Consider the following 24948-nt stretch of genomic DNA (forward strand, 5'->3'; position numbering starts at 1 on the left):
CAAAAACAGCATTACACAACTTAACGATTAAACAATATTATCCTAGTCGCCACTTCATTAAAATACGCAACATTACACAATACATTGCTATACTATACTAGTCCATTCTTAAAACTCAATATTTGTATTTATTTTTTATCGATTGATGTAATTTTAAGTACGGTATGTACAATGCCATTAAAGGGTTATACCGGATTTGCGCATAATTTCAACATAATATTATATTACCCACGGGATACAACTTGAGCTTACCCGAGGTAGCTTGAGTGACGTCAGACTGTCAGGGACTAAATTATTTGATAATTTTTTTTTTCCCTATACTTAAGCTGAGTGATAAACGGTTTGACAAAATTCTAAATAATTGGTTTTTTTTTTTACTTTATGCGTATCTAGTATCAACGTAGGAAATTATTATAAAGTAATACAATGAATAAAATGAATAAACTTTGTATTTATTATTTATTTGTATTGTCTAAGACATTATTAATTGTAATTAATATGAAATATTTTATCATTTTAAATTTAGTTTATAATGAAAATAGATTGTAGCCACGTTGTAATTAAATTGCGCGATTTAGATAAAATTCGACCACCCTGCACTAACAGAATAGATACTCTTTATTCTTTAACACGTTTGTATATTTTGTTTTTGAATATATACGCATGCAAATGCATTAACATAATAGCTAGGTTAACATAAATTATATTTGTCTCCATTAGTAAGTTTAATATATTTTGTATTTTATATATCATTTTTATTATCATCTGTATTAAAAAATTGATCAACTTTATTTGATTATATTTTAACTGGACATCCGGTAACATAATATTATATATTTTGCGTGTGCGTGCAATTGCATAGTAACATTGATCTTATTCCACCCGGGTAATATTGACTTTACCCCTAAAGTGGGATTACCTAGAATATCATAGTATAGATACGAAATATATTATAACATTTTGCATACACGAAATACATGAAGGTACTTACTACTTACCATGTAGATGAAAACAACCATCATCTTCATAATTCCTTTTCGCTTAAATAAACGTTTAATATACGCCGGAAACGGTTTCGGGGTTGGGTTGAAACACTTTGGGTAAAAAATGACTCGCAAAAAATCAAAAACAGTACGGCGAGATAAAAAAAAATCTCATAAAAAGATATGATTTTATATAGATGCGTATCTATATTACATAACATTATGTATTATCGGGTAATGTGCTACTTATACTCACCATTGTAACCAGGTGGCCTATTATGGTAAGAGACTTTTAAGACTTAAGAGACGATTACCACTGAATTTTTATGAGGACCATTCACTCTCCTGATCCCTTGAAGGAATTTGAGGCGAGTATAATTATATTATGTGCCTGTTTGCATTTGACCAAAGGTTTTATATTCCTATAAAAATAATTTACGTCTGAAAGAATATTATTGATATGGTGTATGTAGGGGGAGCCGAGGAGGGTGTTTTAATAAGCACTAATTTAGTAATTTTGTTTACAAAATATGGATGCTGTGTAGATGACATTTTACATTGTACATTTGTACATACAATTTATTATCGATTGGAGTGATGTGCACCTGTAATAATTAATGGGTACTGGCCACTGGTAATATATGTATTTTTCAACAACACCCGAATCCGACAATTTTTAAGTCCACCATGACACCATGGCCTGCACTGCTACAGATCGTACAAGCAGCATTAGTACCTATTCGTTAAAAACCTATTTGTGTATGTTTTTTTGGACTTAGGTATATAAAATTAACGGGATCTCTGGAAAATTAATTTATTATATAAACTTCCTTATCGGGAGCAGTTTTGTCTGCACGCGGCACGGAAGCAACCACGCAAGTTCATTATCGTTTCGCCAGCGGATATACGTATACCATGGTATACGATAATAGTACTATGTTACGATAATACTATTATAGACAATATTACAAATTGCGATTCACTGTATTAATAATAATGATCCATCGATCATGATCACAATAATGCAATGGGTCTTTTGGGAATCACTTCCACACCGTTAAAATATGTTATCTATACCGACTATGCCATGTATATATGACGACCAGTCGTATTTAGTATTTAATAATGGAAAGATTTGACTTTGTCCTACTCTAAACTTTTTCGAAAGAATTGTTAAGAATAATATATAATTCTAAATAATATTATATAATAATAATAATAATAATAATAATACATTAACAATATTTGAATATATTATGTCAAAAAAAAAATTGTATGGCTAAATACATTTTTTGAAAATTATAATTTAAAATATGATGGTTTTTTTTTAAGTATTGTAAATTTGTAATATATATTTTATATTTTTATAATACTGAAACGATGAGGCTTTGAAATTGGAATACTATTTCATCCCCTTACACTCCCCATTAAATATGTTTGCATACATATGGACCTGGAAACAACTAAATACATTCTAAATTTATATTTGTTAATTTATTTATTAAATAACTACTTTAATTACTCCGTTGAAAATTTAAAATATTACGTAATACCGTTTTTGTACCTCAAACTGTGTGGATATCAAAATCAAAAATATTAGGAAAAAAATCAAAAAAATTTTGTGCCGTGACCAGGATTCGAACCTGGGTTATTGCGGCCACAACGCAAGGTCCTAACCACTAGACGATCACGGCCTGGTGCTAATTGTAGTTTAAAAATACACGTATTATACACTATATTTTATTATTTAACGATCTAGTTTAGTAGTTTTTATAAATACAAGATATTATAATAATATATTAATATTGCATATATTGCAAAAATGTTAAGATATATTATTATTATTAAAATATAAAATGGCAATAAAATTGTTTTTGGTTTTGGAACTAACTTAATAACTCAGTAGGTAGGTAACTGCATAAGTACTACTAAGTTATGACTTATGACAATATTTTTCAGGAAAACTTATGTTGCTAAGTATATTATAACCTAACATTACATATAGCTTTAAAGTTTGAAAGCTTAATTTATTGTTTAACCACTTTAGCCTAATTTAAACTGAATATAATAAACAAACTCTGGTTAATAAGTTTAATTTTAATAATTGTTTGATCATAAATATTCATTAGTTTTAAGTATATTTATTTTGATATAACATATACTATAGGTACTATGTATCAGTGGAGTACCCTGCAGGATTTTCAATGGGTATGGGTAGGGTATAGCTAAATGTGCAGGCGGATTAGGCAATAACTGCGTACCATAACAAATCTTTTTTCATTAAAAGTTTTTCAAGTTTTATATTACCTAATATATTTTTATTTTTTACACTTGATACAAAAAAATATTGTATAATTAGTAAGTATGTACTTTTTATATTATGTACATTAACATAATTTGTAATAGCGTTCAACTTTAGTAATACTTTTTATTTTTTATATTAGTGTAGGTAATTATAATATAGTTGATGATCCAATTATCTAATTATATTCTTTTGAGTGAAATTTTGAAAAATAATTCAATAAAAATATATCCATAAAGTATGTTTTAACTAGGTACTCATCATTGTTTCAAACAGGGTTAGATCTGAAGCTTGTTTAAGGGGGGGCAAGTAGGGATATTTTTGAGTGATATATAAAGAACAATAAAGACTTGACCGTTATTTAAGCAATTTATGAAAAAATAATTTGCAAAGATAATATTCTATATTATACATAATAAATATTAAATCATTTATAAATTAACTTACAAAAAAAAAACATAAAAGGGTTGATAATCGCCATGTCACACCTCCTCATAAATTTACCCCTAGTTTCTAAAACAATTAACATTTTTGAAAATATTTTTTTTTATAAAACTTGAATTTTTAATCATACAATACAAGTCATTGTTAATTGTTATACTTCATGTATAAATTGATCAAAATAATGAATGCAATATATTCTATATAGATTATAGGTAGATATTATAGGTATAGACAGATTTAATATTATAATAGATTTTAATAATAAAACATAAAATGAAAATAATAACACATTTAAATTTAATATATCTTAATAAGGAAGAGACATCACATACGGCTATGGCGTCCTATAGACGGCAATCGTTACATATATTTAAAAACAATCTACAGTTGTACTCACAGCTTATGTGAACGTGGTGTCATATATGACTCCTAAATATTTTAATGCATGTAAACTGCTTATAAATATATATATATTATACTATAAACATGATTATCGATTTAAATAAAAAAAAAAAAACGCATAAAAACGCCGTTCTTCCAAAGAATGAAAGAATGTCAACAATTCCGAGTGAAAAATCCCTGACGCACCTACATATAAAAGATACCGAGATAGGTCACGCCTTTCCTACTGGAGTCGACAAATTAAAGTTAAACAATATCAGATTATTTTTATATTATTTCTGCGTCACAATCGATTATTATTAAAAAATGCACATAATTTAATTATTAAATAATTTATATTTTACATTTATATATGTATATATTTATTATTTATATTATGCGTCTAGAAATGGCTTTCGAATTCGGAGTAATTCTACGCAGTATATTTGCAAACACTACGACGTAGGTACAATATTGTTTATATCAATTATTATTTAAAAAATAATTAAAAAATGTTATTCAATTATAATGTCTTTAATATATTATAAAAAGAGTCTTTATCTATATACATATATATATATTATGCATATAATATGCAATATATTCAACTATTAATGTAATTCTTTTACACTATTAATTGAATAATAAAATAACATAACATAGATGGTAAATGTTATATTTACTCAGAATATAATAATTATTATATTATAATATTATTAAGCGTGCATTATGGGGGCTGCGCCATAGGATGCAACAATTAATATAAAACTACGGGAGTACTAAAATCGTGGATGATATACAAAATAATATGTCGGTATTAGAAATTCCTAAATATGTACTTAACCTTTCTTTTTTTCGTCGGCGGTAGTTAACTATATGCCGTATTTTTCTAATAAATAGTTAATAGACTACGTCAATAAGCATACAAATTCACACTTATTGTACAAAATATTTAATATACATTATTTGGATATTCTTTGGAATATATACTTCCAGCTATATACATATAAACATTATTTCCGCGGAGTGTACCTATCATTATTTATTATTTATATTGTAAGCATAACTATTCGATAGATGTGTAGTTCCTTTGTATATATATTATAATATTGTATAAATAAATTGTTGCATGGAGTGGGCTATATAATAACAGTATAAATAATAATAATAATTTCGGTGTATATATACTGTTAGAGCGCCCCAATGAAGAGATGGAATGGAATGTATAAATGCGATGTAATTTATGTTATATATTATTACGATATACACGAATTGTATCAAAATCGCAGTCTACTATATTGCGGTAATTCATATTATAATACAAGTACACGACCGTTCAAAATAATCATCATTCTATGCTATAAGTATTTTAATAATTCAATTTTTGTTCGGAACCTGAAAAAATACGCAATCATACATATTATTATACGTATTACGTATATTCTCTATTTTATTGTAAACTAATGAAGCATAAGAGCAAAAATAACTGTATATTAAAATCAAGCGAAAAGCAAGCTTAAGATTCAGTCACCGTTCTAAAGAAGTCTAAACCACGTAAAATGTATTGATTCTATAAAATAATCTAAAAATATGTTAATAGTTTATGAATATGAAGATTTAAACTTTAAACATAATATTATATAATTTACTATAGTCGTAGTGTATGGTTAAAAAATAATTAAATTATATTATGTAGAGGTAGGTATTGTTTATCAGACTTCAAAAAGTTACTCTTTCGATTTTTAAGTTTCGATAGAACTAATAATGTAATAATACAATATTGACATCAGAAAACTAAAACTTATTTTCTCTGCAAGAAAAATTATTAAACGTCATCAGAAGTTTTTTTACAGTCCCGCGATTATTAATAATATTTTATAAACACGGGTTGGTTAAGTTTATTATCCGTCAGTTCACTATAAAATACATGCTAAACTTTAATAATTCGTCTGCGGCTACAAAGTTTCGACCTTTGGATTTTCGGGTAAATTTTCAAATACTTTGAGTAATTTATTATTACATACCAAACCAATTTTCCAGCAATACTGTATATTATTAAAATATTATAATCGTAAACACAGACGATCCAATAATAAGCATACCAACTATAATAATTGAAAAAAAAAATTTTAATACGGGATATTATTATTATCGTTTCACGTTAAATTAATTTCTCCGTAGTCTGCTAGTAAAAGATAGGGATATTGGACACGATGTAATTACACCTCCATATTATATTGCCTCTGAAACGCGTATCAAATCAATCTGCTTCGGCCGTTTGACTGACGGCCATTAATACAGGTATTTGTTACGAACGTCGTTTGCATTCAATTGTGACGAATCCGACGAAACAATACTATACAGACTTAACATAAACGATTTGGTGTTCACACAATATTATGGCAAGCTGGTGTACAAACACGTCATTTTATTTCCATTTGGACTTGATTGATATATTTAATAGTTTAATACTGGTACGGGTATATAGTATAGGTAGCATTACGGACGATTTTTCAGTTCTATCGTGCGAGTATTAGATATAGCTGTACATTTTGTTTCGCATCGCTTGCAATACATTGATACAGTCCACTTTTTTTGTGTGGCTCGCGTAGACGCGTTAAGATTAGGATAATAAACTTTGCATAATATAACATTTAAATCGGGACGTTTAAATGTTTTCGAAATAACGTGTCACAACTACTTTTAATTTTAGCTGTACTTTGATGTTATCGCTGTAGCCTGTAGTGGTCTGCAATGGTTATATTGTATTATTAAACAATGTTTGCATGTATATTATGTTATGACTTTTGTAAGCTAATAACAATTTGCTTAATTTATATTTTTACGAATCTTAAAAATATAAATTATAACAATTTTAAAATCCAGTGAATCAGAAAGTTAGACTAATAAGTAGGGCCACTGTGGGTGTACTATTGTTTTATTGCGTACCTATATATTATATATTATTTTTTTTTTATATTTATTTAACCAATAGCCATATAAGTTAGTATTGTTATTTTGTTATATTTCAAATAATGATGAATACCAATCGGATTATTTTACTAATGCTTTTCAACGATATCAGTTTTGAGATAATATTTTAAACAGTTGAATCGATAACTAATAAAGTAGGTATGTATAACCTATATGAATATATATAGGTAAGCGCATGCTTTGTAAATAAACCAGATAATCCCTAACTTTCAAATTCAAAATATACACACATATATATTGAATAAAACTTATATCATTGTTTCAGTCAAAGTATTGAATTATAGTATTATTATTATGATTTGTTATTATACTTATTATACTGTACCTATACACATAAACATTTATATATATGTATATAATATATGTGTATTACACACACACACATAGCCTATATATATATTAAATATTTAAATAGTCAGCTGTAATGGAATAAATTTATTTTGACGGCAACAGAGACGAGATAAAAAAGCGCATCACAACCGTATCGCGTTTAACGTCCTGGAAGAATGTATATACACTACACTATAATATTATAGGGATGGAACGATCCCACTTCACGGAGAAAAACTTGTAAATTGTAGAATGTAGGTACCATCTGCCTGCTCCAACACCTTTTATATTTTTCGACTATTTTATTCACTTATCGGCCGTATATATGTGATGTGTATATAAATACATATTAAATTATATATATATTAGGTATAAATACTATCATCGTACGAATTCGGTGCGCATACTGGTATACGCGTCGTGACTGCGGTCAATTGAATATATTATTATTATAATAATATATGTAGGTAACTAACAAAGTTTTTAATGTGTTCATAATCAAAGTTTTACGTCATGGATAATAATAATAATAATAAATTGAATAATGATTATAAACTATCAGAAATTAATAAAGATTTGGTAATATTTTAATACTATACGTGTTAGAAATTATCATCCAAAACTTTATCAATCATATTATCTCGCAAAAATTTTTAATTATTAAAAGATGAATTTATCGTCCTAAACGTAAAATTTTTTTTCATTCTGTCGTCATGGCCGTCTAAATTCGAAATAATTGCACTGTAGACTGCAGTACAACATAATATTTTGTTCTTAATATAGATTATAGATGATATTATATGTTTTACAATTTGTTTATTTTTTACGAGAGTATAATTAATACTTATTTATGACCAATTAATTCCTAATACCATTTTATTCAGAGGATATATTAATATAAAATGTCGTTCACGTAGTACCTACTATTCTATAAAACTCTATTTAGTAAAGGGCTGACATCATCAATGTGAGTATTGTTCAAATTATTCCTTTCTATACATGTATTAGGAAGTTCCAAGAATCGCATCTTTGATTACTTTATGCACTAACTTTATTATCGTATCATATTAGGTATATATTATACTATAATATAATATATTCACACGTGCATATTGAACGTGTGCTACTAAATTTAATTGTATAAGTCTATTATTATTATACATGAATAAAATTAGCATTTACAAAGTACTTGCTATTATAATCATGTTGTTGAGTTTAATAGTCATAAAAATTAAAAACACTGTTTATCAGCACGTGTAATTTCTTACAGGAGATGTCAATGGTTAAACGTGGTATATATAAATACCTTTTTAATTTGCGATAAATTCACTAATTATTAACCTCAAATACAAAACAGTACAAAACATTGCCAATAAACAAGACTGTCACGTATTATGTAACTAATATATTATGGTTTATACATAATACCATTCTTGGCTTTTTGTGCAAACTTGATTTTACGTTTTTGTATTATGAAAACACAAATCATTTAAACTATAGCACATTACGTTTTAAATGCTGAAATGTTGTGGCATCGTCGATTATATATGTTGGCCTTAGAATGAATGATTTGTCATATTAAACGTGTGAAAATTTGAAAGAAAAAAAACTCATATTTTAACTAAAGTACTATAAACCTAACTAATTTTCAACATTCATGTTTTTTGTAGATCAATTATTTTGTGGCGCTGGGAAATGTATAGCTGTAGAGCACATTTGCAACGGCGTATTCGACTGTGAATGGGGACAAGACGAACGGAATTGCGGTAAATTATTATTTTAAATAATATTCCCTGTCCCGGGAGGAAAGAAAACACATAAGCACACGCACGCACGTACACACGCGTGTGCATAATATTTTGAAATGTCACAAAAACGAGAAAACCGAGTTTTCGTGTGTATATTTATGTGCTCAATGTGTGTGTACAGTGCGACTTAGTGGCGAGATGGGAGTAATCGGCGAAGGGATGTTGGAGCTTTATTCGCCGAACACGACATCTTGGCGACCCGCGTGCATTCAGAGCTGGGATTCAGAACTGTCGGCCACCATAATTTGCAACATACTTGGATACAAGTAATATCTATATAATTTACCACCCCTCCCTCCAATTACGGATTGTATATCGAGTATATAAATCGCATACAATCTCAACATGTCCACTAAAATAAATTAATAATATATTATATAATATATATATAATCAATTGATTTCATATTGCTCTACAATAATATAATTACGATAAAAAGTAAAAATATACGATTTTTGGGTATTTTATCTTGCAAAGGTTGATTCATTTCTTTTTTGTCTGGTAATTGTCTGATTACTGACAAATGTAGTGTGGGTTGTGATTTAAATGATAATAATAACATATAATAAAATTACAATATTTTTTAGTGAACTATTTTAAGTATAGAAATAATTAGAGTTGAAATGCTAAGTAAAAGTTTCATATCATTATGATAATTTATAACATCTATATGCAGTGTGCATAATATGTTTATAGTATAAATTATTATCATATTATGCATTTGTATAACATATAATATATTTGGCCCGGTTTATCGCACAAATAGCCCTTGCGATAGCGATATTCCTGATTCGAATAAACAACTCGTTATTTGCATCGTCAATTATATTATAAATTACAGACTATCTTCTAGAAGCATGCTCGGCGAAAACAACAAGCTTTTGGCCTCCGTTAAGTACAACCAATCAAAAGAGTACTACGACGAAAACAAAATGACTGTGTACAGGGAAATCCGATACTGTCCGGATACGTTTTTGTATCCGTCTATAAGTCTCTTGTGCTCTAATTTTGGTAAGTTTTTGAATTTTTAATTAGGTTTAAATTTATAGATTGCATGACAAAATATAAATTATATAAAATATAGTATTGCTACATTATTATAGAAGGTGGATAAAAATATAACAATATAGTAAATAATAATACCAAAGGGGATATTACTTATTAGATAGGTATATACTATATACTGTATTAGTGTGATTCATCAAGTATGCTCAATCCCGGTTTCCTTAGTTAATACCTAAATTTTGATTTTCTGAATTTGTAAATACCTACTTAAAGACCATTAATTATTTACAATTTTATTCTCTAGAAAATAACCGCGAGTATAATGTACCTACATTAGTCCAAGTATTTTATCTCTTTTATATGCTATGTAAGACTATAATCAAGATATGAAAATTATTATCTTTAGTATATAACGTTTGAAAACTTAGAAATTACTTGATTGAAATTATATCTAGATTTTAGATCGGTCAAAAAATTTAAAAACTCATCTGATTAAAAATTAATAATATAAAAGGGAAGTTTTTGTTAAAAAACAAAGAAGTTTATATCTTCGCAGAACATTATTTAACTGGTATAACAAAATCCAAGAACATTAAAATAATCTATATACTTAAGTAGATTTCAAAATTTCAAAATCAGAATTTGAAAAACATCAATATTATTAAAGGAAAAAGAGTGTTATGAATCACGTTGTGTACTGTTATACCTATATACTTCAAATCTATTTCTATTTCATGTTGCTTTTATATAATTTAAATTGAATTTTAAGAGCAATCAATCGTATATTTAATTCCAGGACAGCGGTAAAGATATGGTGGTTTTGGAAAAATTGTAAAAGCGGGTTGATATTTTATTTTTTTCATGTTGTATAAAACTGAATTTTTTCATATTTTTGGTTTAAATAATATTATATCACGCAAGATTAACCATATTATAGTAACATTGATGTTTAAAAACTCCCCCTCCCATATGCATTTTCAAATTCACTACTGACAATATTCCAATCAGCTTTTTTATTCCCGATAAAAAGAACCAACGCCTCGTCAATTTGTAATTGTATAATATCACAGAGTGCGGTGTAAGGCGGAGACCGCAAACCATATTCCGCAAGACGAGGATTGTGGGCGGCAGACCATCACTGCCTGGCGACTGGCCGTTTTTGGCCGCGATCCTCGGCGGTCCGGATGAAATATTCTACTGTGCCGGAGTGTTGATATCCGAACAGTGGGTTCTAACGGCAGCTCACTGCACTGGAGGGTAAAAAAATTATGAAATTAAATATGACGATATTTTGCTCGTAATGAAAACGATGACGATACAGATAATAAAATCACGGTGTGGTAATCGGTTTGTGTGCATTTTCAGGAGGAAAATCTTGGGTGACCTTTCAGAGTGGACCATACAGCTGGGCATGACGAGGAGACATTCTCATTCGTTTTTTGGGAGAAAAGTGAAAGTGGAAAAAATTATCAGACATGAAAAGTACAACAACGGGCCCGTTCAGCACGATCATGATATCGCACTTTTCAAGGTACCTAACCTGCCTATGTTCGTATTATATTGTGGTAATGTAATATTATATATTATCGTTTTCATCGAGTGAACTGCGCCGACAATTGTATCGACCATAAACAATATCATATTAGTTGGTAAAATATTACCCCGCAGTCAAGAGTAGGCCGTAAAAACGACCATTTTGCAACGCGTGTATCGATAATATTTTTTTTTATATAAAAAATGCACTGTTTCATCGTATTTGTCACCATCGATAACAGCTTTATATAATATTTTTTAAATACAATTTGGGAATGAATATCCTTAGATTTATTATAATCACATTGTTATCATATACTATATAATAATACGACAGTAAAATGTATATTTTATTTAATTGTTGTTTATTTAGTAGTTTAAGTCGTTTATAGTAACGTATTTTAAAAAAATTGGTATAGTCAATTTATAGAGTTAATTAATCTATAAGTATCAAGGTGTTTAGAGGAATATAATATCAAGTGGGTGACTAGTGATGGCTGAGTGGGTGAGTGAATGCGAATGTACGAGGACAAACACTGCAGCGTGAATGAGACTTCTATGAGACAGCCATACATTATCTTAAAGTTGTGTAGAGACATATTAATGAAATATTGTCGTTAGATGGCCGACATGTTAGTATAGGTTCACGATTCGTCAGTAAAATAGGTATGTTATTCAATAATCTAACGGTCAGACAAACGTTTTTCTTTTCAGCTCAGCGAAAAGTTAACGTTCCACGAGTTTTTACTTCCGGTGTGCTTACCACCGCCAAATATGGTTTTGAAAGCAAATATCAGCTGTACAGTCATCGGATGGGGCAGACGCAATGGTCTCGAAGGTAAGACCAATAGGTTTCCTATACGAAATAGTATTAGTATGATCATATTAACAATTTAAACTCATCGTCATAAATTTGCTTTATTGTGCAGTATAAATTATTTACTTTTATATTAATTAATAACATAACATAACACACTTACATTATTTCGATAATAGTGTATATTATTATTATGTATACAATAATATGCACGTATACTCAATACTACAATAGTTGTTACGGAAAAAATACATTATTTACTCGAAACATGTAATTCGTATGCATTATAAATTATAAATAAGCACATTTTGGCCAGTCAAAAATTAAGTACAAAATATTAATTTTTATTTTCTATTAAAATAAAATACCTACTTTGTAACTTTGTAAGTATTTTCAATATCGACAAATCAATATTGTTAGTCTTTTGTACTGTCAGCGTTTAGGGAGTTAAATATGGTGGTTCTAGCTAGATAGTTGACGAAAAAAGTTGTTAGCTAATATCGAATATTTTTGAGTATAAAATTAATAAGTATTATTTATTGTTTGAAATATTTTCTCTAGACGTATTTTAAATTTGATTTGAATATAAACAAGTAATTTATATATTTATCGAAAACCAATGACGGAATAATGTACTTATATAAAATTAAATTTTAAAATTTACTGCATATATTAAAAAAAAAACTAAAACTAAATAGGTAGTCACAAATAGTATATAAATACTAGAACAAAAATATATATCATTTCACTTCTTTTTTTTTTTAAGTGTTATAACTTTATCATTTAGATTAAATTCATATGGTTTTGAGGACAACTTAACAGCATAAATAACTTAAGAATGAACTGAATGTTTGTATTTTTATCTTAAATCTATCAAAGTTTTCTATTATAGTATATATTTTGGCATCTAAAAATTGAACTATGAACGTAAATTATGAATAAAATACACGGTAAACTATGAACTCTGACGAATAAAAAACCAAAAATCAAAATTTAAATTTGAAATTTATACCATGAAATTAAAGTGACTATAATGTCAGTTTATTCGTAGCTATACGTATTATAGGTATAGTTCATATTATATTATTATCATACAATTTAAATGATTAATATTTTATTATTATAACAGCGCGTGGTCAGACTTTTCATTCAATATACTATCATGGTATAATAAGTGTTTGTTGCTGGTGATTTATTACATACCCACCATAGAATTTTTTATACCGATTTATTGTATATAAAAGATTGGATTAGAATAGAATCAAATCTAATTTATGGTTTAACGCGATTCGACGATTTAAATGTATAAAAAAACTCTTCCGCGATGAGGTTGTCAATGACGGATTATTCATTCCCTTTCACCTGCACTCGAATTTAAACGTCGCGTCGGGTTATGCCTTTTATCTTTTCAACTGCATGTTTGAAAGTTTTGGGACCAACGGCTATTGTTCGGTGGCAGATCAATAAATTTTTACTCGGTTTTTTTTTTTCAGCCACGCACGAATATAGTTATAGTAAAACCGCACTCTGCCACCATCGCCCCCTTGACCTACCGGAGCACACGTTCCAAAATTTCCGTAGTACTAAAAATCACGTGTTTTCATAAATTACGGATCATAAATTTAACTTTTACCGATGGAATTCAGATTATTGCCGTACAATATATTATTTATGCACACGTATATTTTCGAGTTTTTTTGTTTCCGAGATTAAACGTTTAGTTTTCTGGTATAAATGAACCAGAATTTTAGTGCGTTTCATAAACGTGTGTATATCATAATGTTTTCGTTTTAAAATATGAGAATAGACTTTACAAGGCTACGATTTCAAAGAATATATTATTTATTTTTTGTTATAAATAAATGTGTTTCGATACTAAAAGTTATTATTGTTCAACGGAGTAATAATGTTTAAATATAATATTTATTTAGTAAAATATAATAAAAAAGAAACCATAAAATGGTTACTAAAATAGAATACAACAGACTATAAAAGTTTTCGTTTCTTAATAAAAACAAGAATAAAGTCACGTTTATTACCATTATATAATGTAACATAGTACCTAATATACAATTTAGTAAACAAAATAATTTGCAACACAATTATAAACTATTACATTTGTAGACTATTCATCGTGTAAATAAAAATTTATTGCAATCCAAAAACTACTTAAATATAATTCATAATAATCGAAAAACCATACTTAGACTAAATCCGGTTTAATAACCTAATAAAGGGTTGAATATGCTGTGATAATAAATTCGAAAGCAATGATATAAAATATAAATCATCAAATTAAAAAAAAATTAGTTTTTTTATCCTGGTTGTAATGCTTAAAAACTGCACATACTTATATTACTCCAAAACCACACTTTCTTTCATTTTTAAAAAAAGTGATCAACAGAATATTAATTTTATGCAGTATATTGAGAGTATACTATCATAGTACATATTCTAATTTTTTTAATCATATTCTATGCGCTAGGTTACGATATAAATATTATCTAATTAACGCAAAATTTACATTTATAGCTTTAAAATAAAAATTTTCCATTTAATAAAACACCCATCTTGTTGAATTTTTAGTGGTTTATAAAAATATCGAATTATTTTAATTAGAATAACTTTATTACAACAATTATTTCTCTAATAAACATTACTTTTTACTTTAACTTTTTATGTATAGCACTCTAGAAATTATGTTTCCTAACATTTTCATAGAACAGGAAATATATTTTCAACACTAAACATATTTATTTTGATTTTGCTGATCCAATCTACTTGAAAAATAACTGAGTTATTTTTAGATTAGGTACTGTTCATTTCTCGATCAACCAAAACACTATTCATTTATTTGAGATGATATGTAATTACGACATAGTCTGATGGTTACTTTTGGGTAGTACCTAAATATTATTAAGTAAACTGTACCATTCAAGGCGTAATTGAAGTCTAAATATTATACTTATACCTATCTTATCATACCTGTGAGTTGTTAGGTTATTCGAATTTAGTAAGCCAGTATTTTAATTTAGTATACGGTGTAATGATGATATTTAATTTTAATCTAAGTCAATAAACCAGCACAATTTAAAATAAAAAAAAATACAATTCATAGAAAATCATAACTACTTATTTAAAATTGTATTAACATTCACTAATTTGTAACTTTATTTTAGCATTCGAGTTTTGTGCGTATGTACCTATTTTCCTTGTTATTATTCTTAAATAAATTACTTCTATTATCGATTGGTATATGTAAATTCAAGTATATTTTTCCGTTCTATTCACCAGTGTACGTCATATTACGAGTATATAAACCAATTTTAATTGTATTTTAAAATTTAAAAACGGTATCAAAGCTTACAAAGTAGTATTAATAATATTTATTATTAAAATTTGACGGGATATAAATATTAAATATAGCGGAAAATCTAGAATGTAGTGGAGTTAGATTCTCTCTTTCGACATTTGTTTAACGAGGTAGATTTAAACCTAACTGAATATATTAAAATAACTTTTAGCAAAGAATTATAGTAAAGAGTAGTTACCTAAATTTGTATTATAATAATTTGTATGGATATAATTTACTTTTAAAATAACAAAACAACATGAAACTCTTCAACGCTATTAGATAAAACGGATAATAGTGTAAAACAAGCTTGATAAAAATCTATTTATCATGTTTCTTTTTTTTTTTTACGAAACACAAACTAGGGAGTCTCTAGATAGAGTGATTTTAGTTTTCGTATACTTAAATATTACATTGTTTTTCCATCGTTAAGTTGGAAAGTTTAAAGAAAAAATATAACAATTTCAAATTCCTGAAAACTTATACACACACAACATTATTATATTTACAAAGGAGATAGGGTATGGGACTGGTAAAATAAACATGTATTTTTCATTTCAAACATGTGTCATCTGTTTTGAGGCTTAAATTATATTAAAAAACGAGTGTAAAACAAGTTTTTCAGAGTGATATTTGAACTCATTTATTTTTGTGAAAAATCTTTGTTTTTTAAAAACTGTATTCATTAATTTACTTATCGATTATAGTTTTAACAAATATTAGTTATTTGTTTTAGTTCTAAATATACTTGTTAAATAATAATTTATTTTATTAAAAAAAAAGTTTTTACTAAAAAAATAGTTAAAACTACTATATTATATTGTTGAAAAGTAATGCTTTTAAACCATTTTTTTTTTTTGTAATATTTATAGTCTTAGAATTTATAGGTTTACATAGGTAACATTTATTCACCAAAAATTCGTTTCAAAAATCCATTTTAACTATAATAGAATATTTAAAAATAACCTTCTGTAAACTACTAAACTATATTTTAAAGTTATTTTACATGCTGAATACAATATAATTATACAGTCACCTTTTTATTTGTATTTTTATTAACTGATTTTCCTTTTTATAGTATAGAAATATACCATTCATATAATAGGTATACTATATATTATGAAATAATTAATTTTCATAATATGTTAATAATGAAGTATGTATTAATAGATATAACACACGTAACAATAATTATCTTTTTTTATTTTATCAAACAATCGAATAAGCTTACAAAAAGTTAATTTGACAAGTTATTGTTCTGCAATGTAATACTCGCTCCATAGTTTTTTACAATATAATAAATGCAATTTAAAGCGTTGTAGTGTTTCAGTGTTTATACTGTACATTGTTGAGTGTTGACCTAAATTATTATTTCTTTTTTCTTTAGTATTTCATCGTATTGTATTATAAATACATTTTTATACAGTAAAATCAAGAATGTTGACTTATGATTTAAATATATAATAAGTGTAAAATGTTTGAAGCAGACCAACACTTTACACCACCTTTACTTTTTACTAAGAAAACTACGATCTCAAAATAAAATTACTCTCGTTATTTCTAGTCAAATTAAATTTCCTTTCTTTGATTTTCTTCTACGCCAGCAGTAGGTATCTACTATTTCTAGTGTAGTTCATAAACACGAAAATAAAATAAAAACAATAAATATATAATCGTCTATTTTTCATCTCAAAATAATTGTAAAGTGAGGTACCATGGGATGAGGGGAATTTACTTTTTTTAGAAAGTCAAATTTATATAGAATATTTGAGCTAGTATTACAAATTTACAAACATAGGGAACATATAAATATATAATAGACACTCCGCTTCACCGCCAAACCTCGTTTATAATGTTCAGAATGTATAAATGGACAAATGGTGCATTGGTACCTATAAGTATTCATTAAAATCAAAACATATATATACATATATATATATATATATCAGTGGCGGATCCAAGGAAGGGGTAAAAGGGTAAATACCCCCTTCTTGAGCTTATTATATTTAAATTTTATAAATTTATAAAAGTATAAAAATGTTGTCATTGATACTAGTTTGTAAGAATAAATTCTAATTAGTGAATATTAATAAGTAAATAATAAGTAATTAATTTTTATATTAGTAAGTATGTTATTAAATAGGTATGAATAGTATCTGATGGATATATTTTAATTACACCCTTTCTCCTTGATGAATTTCTGGATCCACCCCTGATATATATATACATATAGTTCACTAGTGCACATCAACAATTTTATGAAGAATTCCGAATTATGGAACAAATAATTGATTTATGTTTCGTTTTTAATTGTGCCGCATACTCGCATAGTATAGTTAATAATTATTTTTTGTAGTACTCAAGTATAATATAGAAACGTTTTCTTTCTGTAAAACGCTAAAGACCTGATTTGTGTGATATATTTCAATAATAAATAATTATTTTTATTTTTCATAGGAGCCGATTATGAACCGACAGTAAATGAAGTTCAAGTTCCCGTACTGGATAGAGATTTGTGTAACACGTGGCTAAAACAGAAGGACGTTAACATTACGGAGGGGATGATATGCGCCGGGTACGAGCAGGGTGGCAAAGATGCATGTCAGGTGATTATCGTTAAACAGTGGAAAACATAGTTGTTCTATCGGATTCACTGAAAAGGCGAAAACTTATTTATTTATAATTGGAACATTTTTCGAGTTATTATTTTTATTGTCTGTACCACGTACTACGAAACACTATTCTGGTTTGTCGGCGATTGTCAGGACTTAGTTTTTTTACACAATTTATTCGAATAACTAGAGTACATGAAGTTATTACAATAATATGTATGCAACGTACGTTAGGTACATAGAAAATAATACTGGATACTTATTTTATCAAACAACACTCATCATTTTAACGTTTCTAACGTTTTTGAAAATATTTTTTCAACATAATTTCCTGGTGAAATAAAACAACATTTTATTAAAAAATTATATTTGTATTCTTATATTTTTTAAGTTTTTTACTTTTTTAAACTACAACATATTATATTGGAAAAAAACCAAAATATTTTTCTACGTTTTTCTTGTATATAAAACTAAAATACTTTATCATAATACCATAGAATTATGATAATACTGATTAGATTGTTAACTTTTTGGGTTTAAAGTCACTAAAAACTAGATGGTTAGTAATTGATTTCTCTTCAATCTTGAAGGTATTGAATATCCTGAATTATTGCAAAAATTGACCTTAGAGTACTCTTCTTTAATTTCAGAATTAATCCATCTTTTGCAGCTATAACTTTTCAAAAAAATAATTATTTTACTAATGGTCTGGTCCTGCTCCTGGTGTGTCATTTGTAAATAATATGCAATCAAATTCATAATTTTAATTAATTTTTTTTCTATTGTTGTTCTATGCTAAAAACTTGTATTTATAATTAGTATTTGATACCTTTGTTACTCTATTAACTATAATGTTATTTTTCACTTATATACAGTTTTTTCACCCATTGAGATGTTATATATTTATTTATTGATTTTAATTAATAAATATATTATATTATTATTCTAAAGCAAAATATTTTTTTGATTATTTTGATATATAGAAATCTAAATTTGGAAGAGTATTATATGAGTTATAACTTATAACTTCAAACTTTAAGGTATTTAAAGTGTCGACAAGCGGATTTTTAGTGGACAATCATTTTGTGGAGTATTCCCGTGCCATTCTACTTCGCTCATCAAAACTTCAAGTGGTTATAACTGTTTTTAAGTTATAATTCATTAATTATAAGTCCGAATTTAGATTTTGTATGCATAGAAATACCCCGAAAAATATTATATTTCAGAATATGAGTTTAAAAACGTATCTTGTCATTCAAAAAAGTAAAAATATTGTTTATTTCAACTGGAAATTATGTAAAAATATATTTTGAAATAATAAGTGTTGTTCGATAAAATTAATTGCCATATATTATGCATTCCCCGATTGAGATCTAAGCCATATTTACAGACTGTTATAGTGTAGGTATGCAAATATTAAGAAACTACAATTATTACACAGATTTAAATGATTATTTATGTAAATGCTACAAGTAGGCACTGTATAAAACAGTATATTATAATATATAAATATGATTTCTATTGTTTTTTTTCCTGTTATCATGCTTCTACAATTTTGACTATTGCCGCATTAAGGTAGAAATTAAATTTGATAAGTTATAATCTAATCTATTCAACACTCTGTCTATACATTAGGTTTTTATCCTAATGTATACAGTTTACGAATTAATTACCAAAACAATTTGAATTATGACTGATATAAATATTTCTTTTAGAAATTTACCTATCAATTTGTACTTGTTTTCCTATAATAGTATACATTGTATACTATACAATATACCCATTATAGTAACCATATGACGATCTTATGACTAAATTACACTGAAAAAAACATAAAAATTGTAAGATCGTAATGGTTGTCGAGTGTTAAAATGAGCTGAATGAGTAATAACAAGTATATAATATAGATCGTAACACTCAAAGAACGCAATTATTACTGATGAGTAATGACCAATATACCGTTCCTCGCGCTCGATTCGATTATCGTGCCTAACTGTGTGTCTATACAAAGGATATAGATTGATTACTAGTATAATATTGATATGTCGACCGTAGTCGTGCACAAAATAAGTGGAATGGCAACGGATGTATAGTATACATGTGATTTCTCAACAGGGCGACTCGGGAGGTCCACTACTGTGTCCGATGGAAGGATATAGAGACCGGTGGTTCGTGGGTGGCATCGTCAGCTGGGGGCGTGGAGTGCGCGACACCCAGCCTGCCTGGTGTGTACGTCAACGTGCCCATGTACACGGAATGGATCAAAAATAACATACGTACCGACCAGCTGTTTTCGTCGGCAGACGACGAGTATTGAACGTGATTTTTTGCGAGTATAGCGCGATCGATATTCATCCGTTCGTCGTCACATCCTATGTCCCTTATCACCAAACCTACACTTCAAGCTACAATTTTCCGCATTGTTATCTGCAGTGGTTGTCGTCTTTGGGTTTCCCTTAATGGCAAATAAAATATTAACGAAAAACAGTACAGTACATTGATACAGATTTCAATATTATGTTTTACAACGACCTTTTGTGATTTTGATCAGTCGATCGGTTCGATTGAAAAATGTGTAATAACAACATTATCTTTTAAAATTTTCATAATGATATGTATGATGTCTGCCGTAATATGATAAACGATTTATATATTTTGTAAGGCGTTGCGAAAACCTCGTGATTTATATCATATTTATTCCGTTTCTATACAATTCAAACGCTGTAGGTATTTAGTCTAATATTTAAAATAAATTCTTCTTGAAACTATAAGTGCCTATACATTCAAAAATTTTAAGGTATATTCGAAATGTTTGCGTTGTTTTTTGAGTGCGATACGATAGTTTCATACTGTAAACTATGGCGGTCGATAGCTGAATATGATACACGAAAACATAATTTCGACATTTTTCAAACGGTACATTTTCTCATTAACATTAACGGAGCTTATAATATTTGAACTTTGTGATTTGCGCTGCTAATACCCATGTAGCACGAAACATTCGTTGATACGATATTTCCGCACGTATCATCACTGTCGGTACATCATATTAGTTTAAATATCCGACAAATTACTTAAAACTAAAACTTTTATAGGAAGTGTACAACACTGTATACGTTTAAACAATATGGCACGTACAATCATAGTTATCCGTCCAAGAATATAACTCCTGATTTATCTTATAATTTTATTTCGCTTGGAACTTTTATTAAAATTAACGGTAAATATAATATCGTGTAGTTATACCCAAATACTGTCCGATTTCTTGAAAACCAAAATATTTATAATTATGACCTAATCTACTCACATCTATCCAAATGGGTAATAATTTTGTTTTATTTAGATTTACTATTAGAAGTGCCACTCGTTTTATTTTATTAAACGATATAATTATAATACAATACGCTCGAAATATGAAATGAGTAGAAAATAGTCACATATTATATTAGGTAATTTATTATGATCGCAAAGAGTTTAATTTATTTTTTTTACCGAAAATCTTAACTATAATATTATTACCTATAAAACGTTAGCTTGCAATTTTCGGCAAAACTATTAATTTTCTATTCACATACCAGATATAACTGTTATTGTGTCATTAGCCACAACTTCCATATAACGTTGAATTAAAAAAAAAAAAAAAATCAAAATTGCTCATTGATGAACATATTCAGACAAAAACACACAGACACACACAGACACACACAGACACACACACACACACAGACACACACAGACACACACACACACACACACACACACACACACACACACACACACACACACACACACACACACACACACACACACACACACACACACACACACACACACACACACACATTGTTTAGAATATTATTGTTATTGTAATAAACTTCAAGTTGTCGTGTGGCAAAAACGTAAAGCGATAAACAATCTTATGCGAAAGTCCTACTCGGAGCGCATTGTAATCTTCATGGCAACGGTATTTAAAACAATAAATATAATATTTTATATTAATCCAAGACAAAAAGTGAGATTTTTTTTGTATATGTATTAAATTTAAGGAACACTTATAAAATTGTATTAATATTAATAACAAAAATAGGCTAAGAAATAGTTGTGTGTAGAAAGATATAATATTGGCCAGTCAGCTATTTTTGTAAAAATAAATAGGTACAACTAAAAAAAGAAAAAAAAGAATTACATTGATTTGATATATTTTATATCATATTAAATATATTAAATTACATAGATTATTACTAATGAACTTTCCAAATACAAAGATAACAACGCAGGAAACCTCCTAAAGTAATTTCCATTTAAAACGATTAGAGTTAGATCATTTTTGGTGAATATATTTTCTGATAAAATAACAGAAACTATTCAATCAGTTGAACTCAATTAGCACAATATTTTGAAGTTTGATATTGATCAATGTAAAAGTTAATTCTATATGCTAGGCTTATTATAGCCATTCTTGTGTAATATGCCACTTGTAAATTAGTTGGATAAGTATTACAATTTGTGAAAAACTACTATTACTTTAGCTCAAGCTTTAAATGTGATTAGTTTTCAAATAGTTGAAATAAATATAAACAAGATTATGATATGATAAGCAAACATATTAAGCAGTAAAATACACGTAAATATTGTAAAAATAAAAACATGTTTGACATATGACAATATACTATATAAATTAGATATAATTATTAATACTTACGTGCAACTATGGAAGTTTCTGTTCTATTGTAGCTTAGAAATCGTATACGATCATTACTGTGGTTGTACAACGTACAATAGTATAATATTATATTATATAATGAAATCTTAAGGGCGTTTATTGATATTTTCTATGTACATTGTTTATGAGGCGTTTGGAATATGATTGACGAATATTGATATATTTTATGATAAATGTTTTGATGATTGGAAAATATAAATACTTATTTTTCTATTATGGATGTCCTGATGGACAGTAGTTTTCAATGCTAATGAACCATGGCATGGGACTTAAAAACTTTGTAAAAAAAAAAATGTGATTATCAGAATGGCAAATTAATAATGTACCAAATTGTTATTTTTGACTACTAGTGTCGTGTTATATTGATTTTGTACCAAAACAAATATTTATATACATAACAAATGTACGCTAAAATGGATGCAATTTTATGTAAGTGATAGGAAATTTCATAGTTACCAAAAATATTGAACTATAATTATGGGGTGAGGTATGAGAATGTTCTGAATAATTTTTCAAAAATATCTTGTTTTTGTTCCAATAATATTGTGTGCGGTTTGAACCATTTTATGTGATCTATCATATAATATAATATTTTAGATTACATTAAACGATATATTGTATAAGGTATAAATTAAGCGAATTGTATTATATTATAAATGTCCATACATCGACCTGACGCATATACAATGTTAGAAACAATTATTAAAAATTCGTCACATTATTGAACATTTTCATACTCATCCCGAGTGTTATTATTATAATTTAATAAAATTTATTAGGTATAGTACTTATTATAATATTGTAATTGTGTGAAGAATTAAATATATAATTTTATACGTAAAAAAATATATTAATCTTAAATTGTTACCAACAAGACGAATGGCAAAACAAAGTTATTTTTATTATTGAATTTTTTTCTGTTTCTTTATTTCTTGTGTGTGCATTTTACTTTTTTGGTTGTATTTTGAAAAGAAATTCTATGAATTATAGTTTTAACGATGTTACCGTATATTATACCCTAATGACTTAAAGTAGATAGATATATAAATAAATGTTATGGAAAAGGAAATTAGTATATTAAGAAAAAATTAAGTTAAATATAATAACGTATATTTGTGTAAACTAGAATAAGCAACGAATTGTTTAGTAAAGAAAACTATAAAGCTTGATGTTGAATTTTTTTATTTCATTCCTACATACCTTAATATTATAATGTATATTATTTGATTTAAGAAAGAATTTTTATTTTTTCAGCTCATAATATTTAGATGTAATACATAGGTGGTGCTACATTGAGGCAAGTGTGGGCAAGTGCTTCAATATTTTATTTTTCCACTCAATTGCCTCCTCTATATTATTTTAATTTTATGCATATGTAAGTAAATAAAGAAATTGTAAATCATTATTAATATATAAGATAGTATTAATTACTTTAAAGAGTTTTTAGACTTGATAAGTTATATTTTAAGTTTGACTGTTAGGTATATTCAAATTAAATATGGTTTTTTGCACATTTAGAAATAAAAATATTCAATAAAGTTAATACTAACTGCATACTTTCTAAAATTGCAAAATATAAAAAGTAATTTGAAGTTTTTACTGTACATTTATGATAATAATATAGTATAGGTATATTATTTGATTATTTATTTACAAACATAACA

At 27.2% G+C, this 24948-nt stretch overlaps 1 protein-coding gene and 1 non-coding gene across 2 annotated transcripts in view; one reads left to right on the forward strand and one right to left on the reverse strand.

Annotated features, from left to right (window-relative positions):
* The window catches only part of LOC132929580 (atrial natriuretic peptide-converting enzyme-like), a 91511-nt gene extending 67058 nt beyond the window's left edge, over window positions 1–24453 (forward strand). Inside the window, 9 exon segments of the mRNA XM_060995030.1 lie at window positions 9105–9200; window positions 9364–9508; window positions 10084–10253; window positions 11318–11504; window positions 11613–11778; window positions 12495–12618; window positions 18407–18555; window positions 20677–20754; window positions 20756–24453. Coding sequence (XP_060851013.1) covers window positions 9105–9200; window positions 9364–9508; window positions 10084–10253; window positions 11318–11504; window positions 11613–11778; window positions 12495–12618; window positions 18407–18555; window positions 20677–20754; window positions 20756–20878 — 1238 coding nt within the window. The 3' untranslated portion in view covers window positions 20879–24453.
* Trnah-gug (transfer RNA histidin (anticodon GUG)) lies at window positions 2606–2677 on the reverse strand. Its single transcript has one exon. It is a non-coding gene; the product is annotated as a tRNA-His (tRNA).
* Window positions 24454–24948: the final 495 nt, after the last annotated feature.

The sequence above is a fragment of the Rhopalosiphum padi genome, chromosome 4 (assembly GCF_020882245.1).
Source record: "Rhopalosiphum padi isolate XX-2018 chromosome 4, ASM2088224v1, whole genome shotgun sequence".
Taxonomy (NCBI): domain Eukaryota; kingdom Metazoa; phylum Arthropoda; class Insecta; order Hemiptera; family Aphididae; genus Rhopalosiphum; species Rhopalosiphum padi.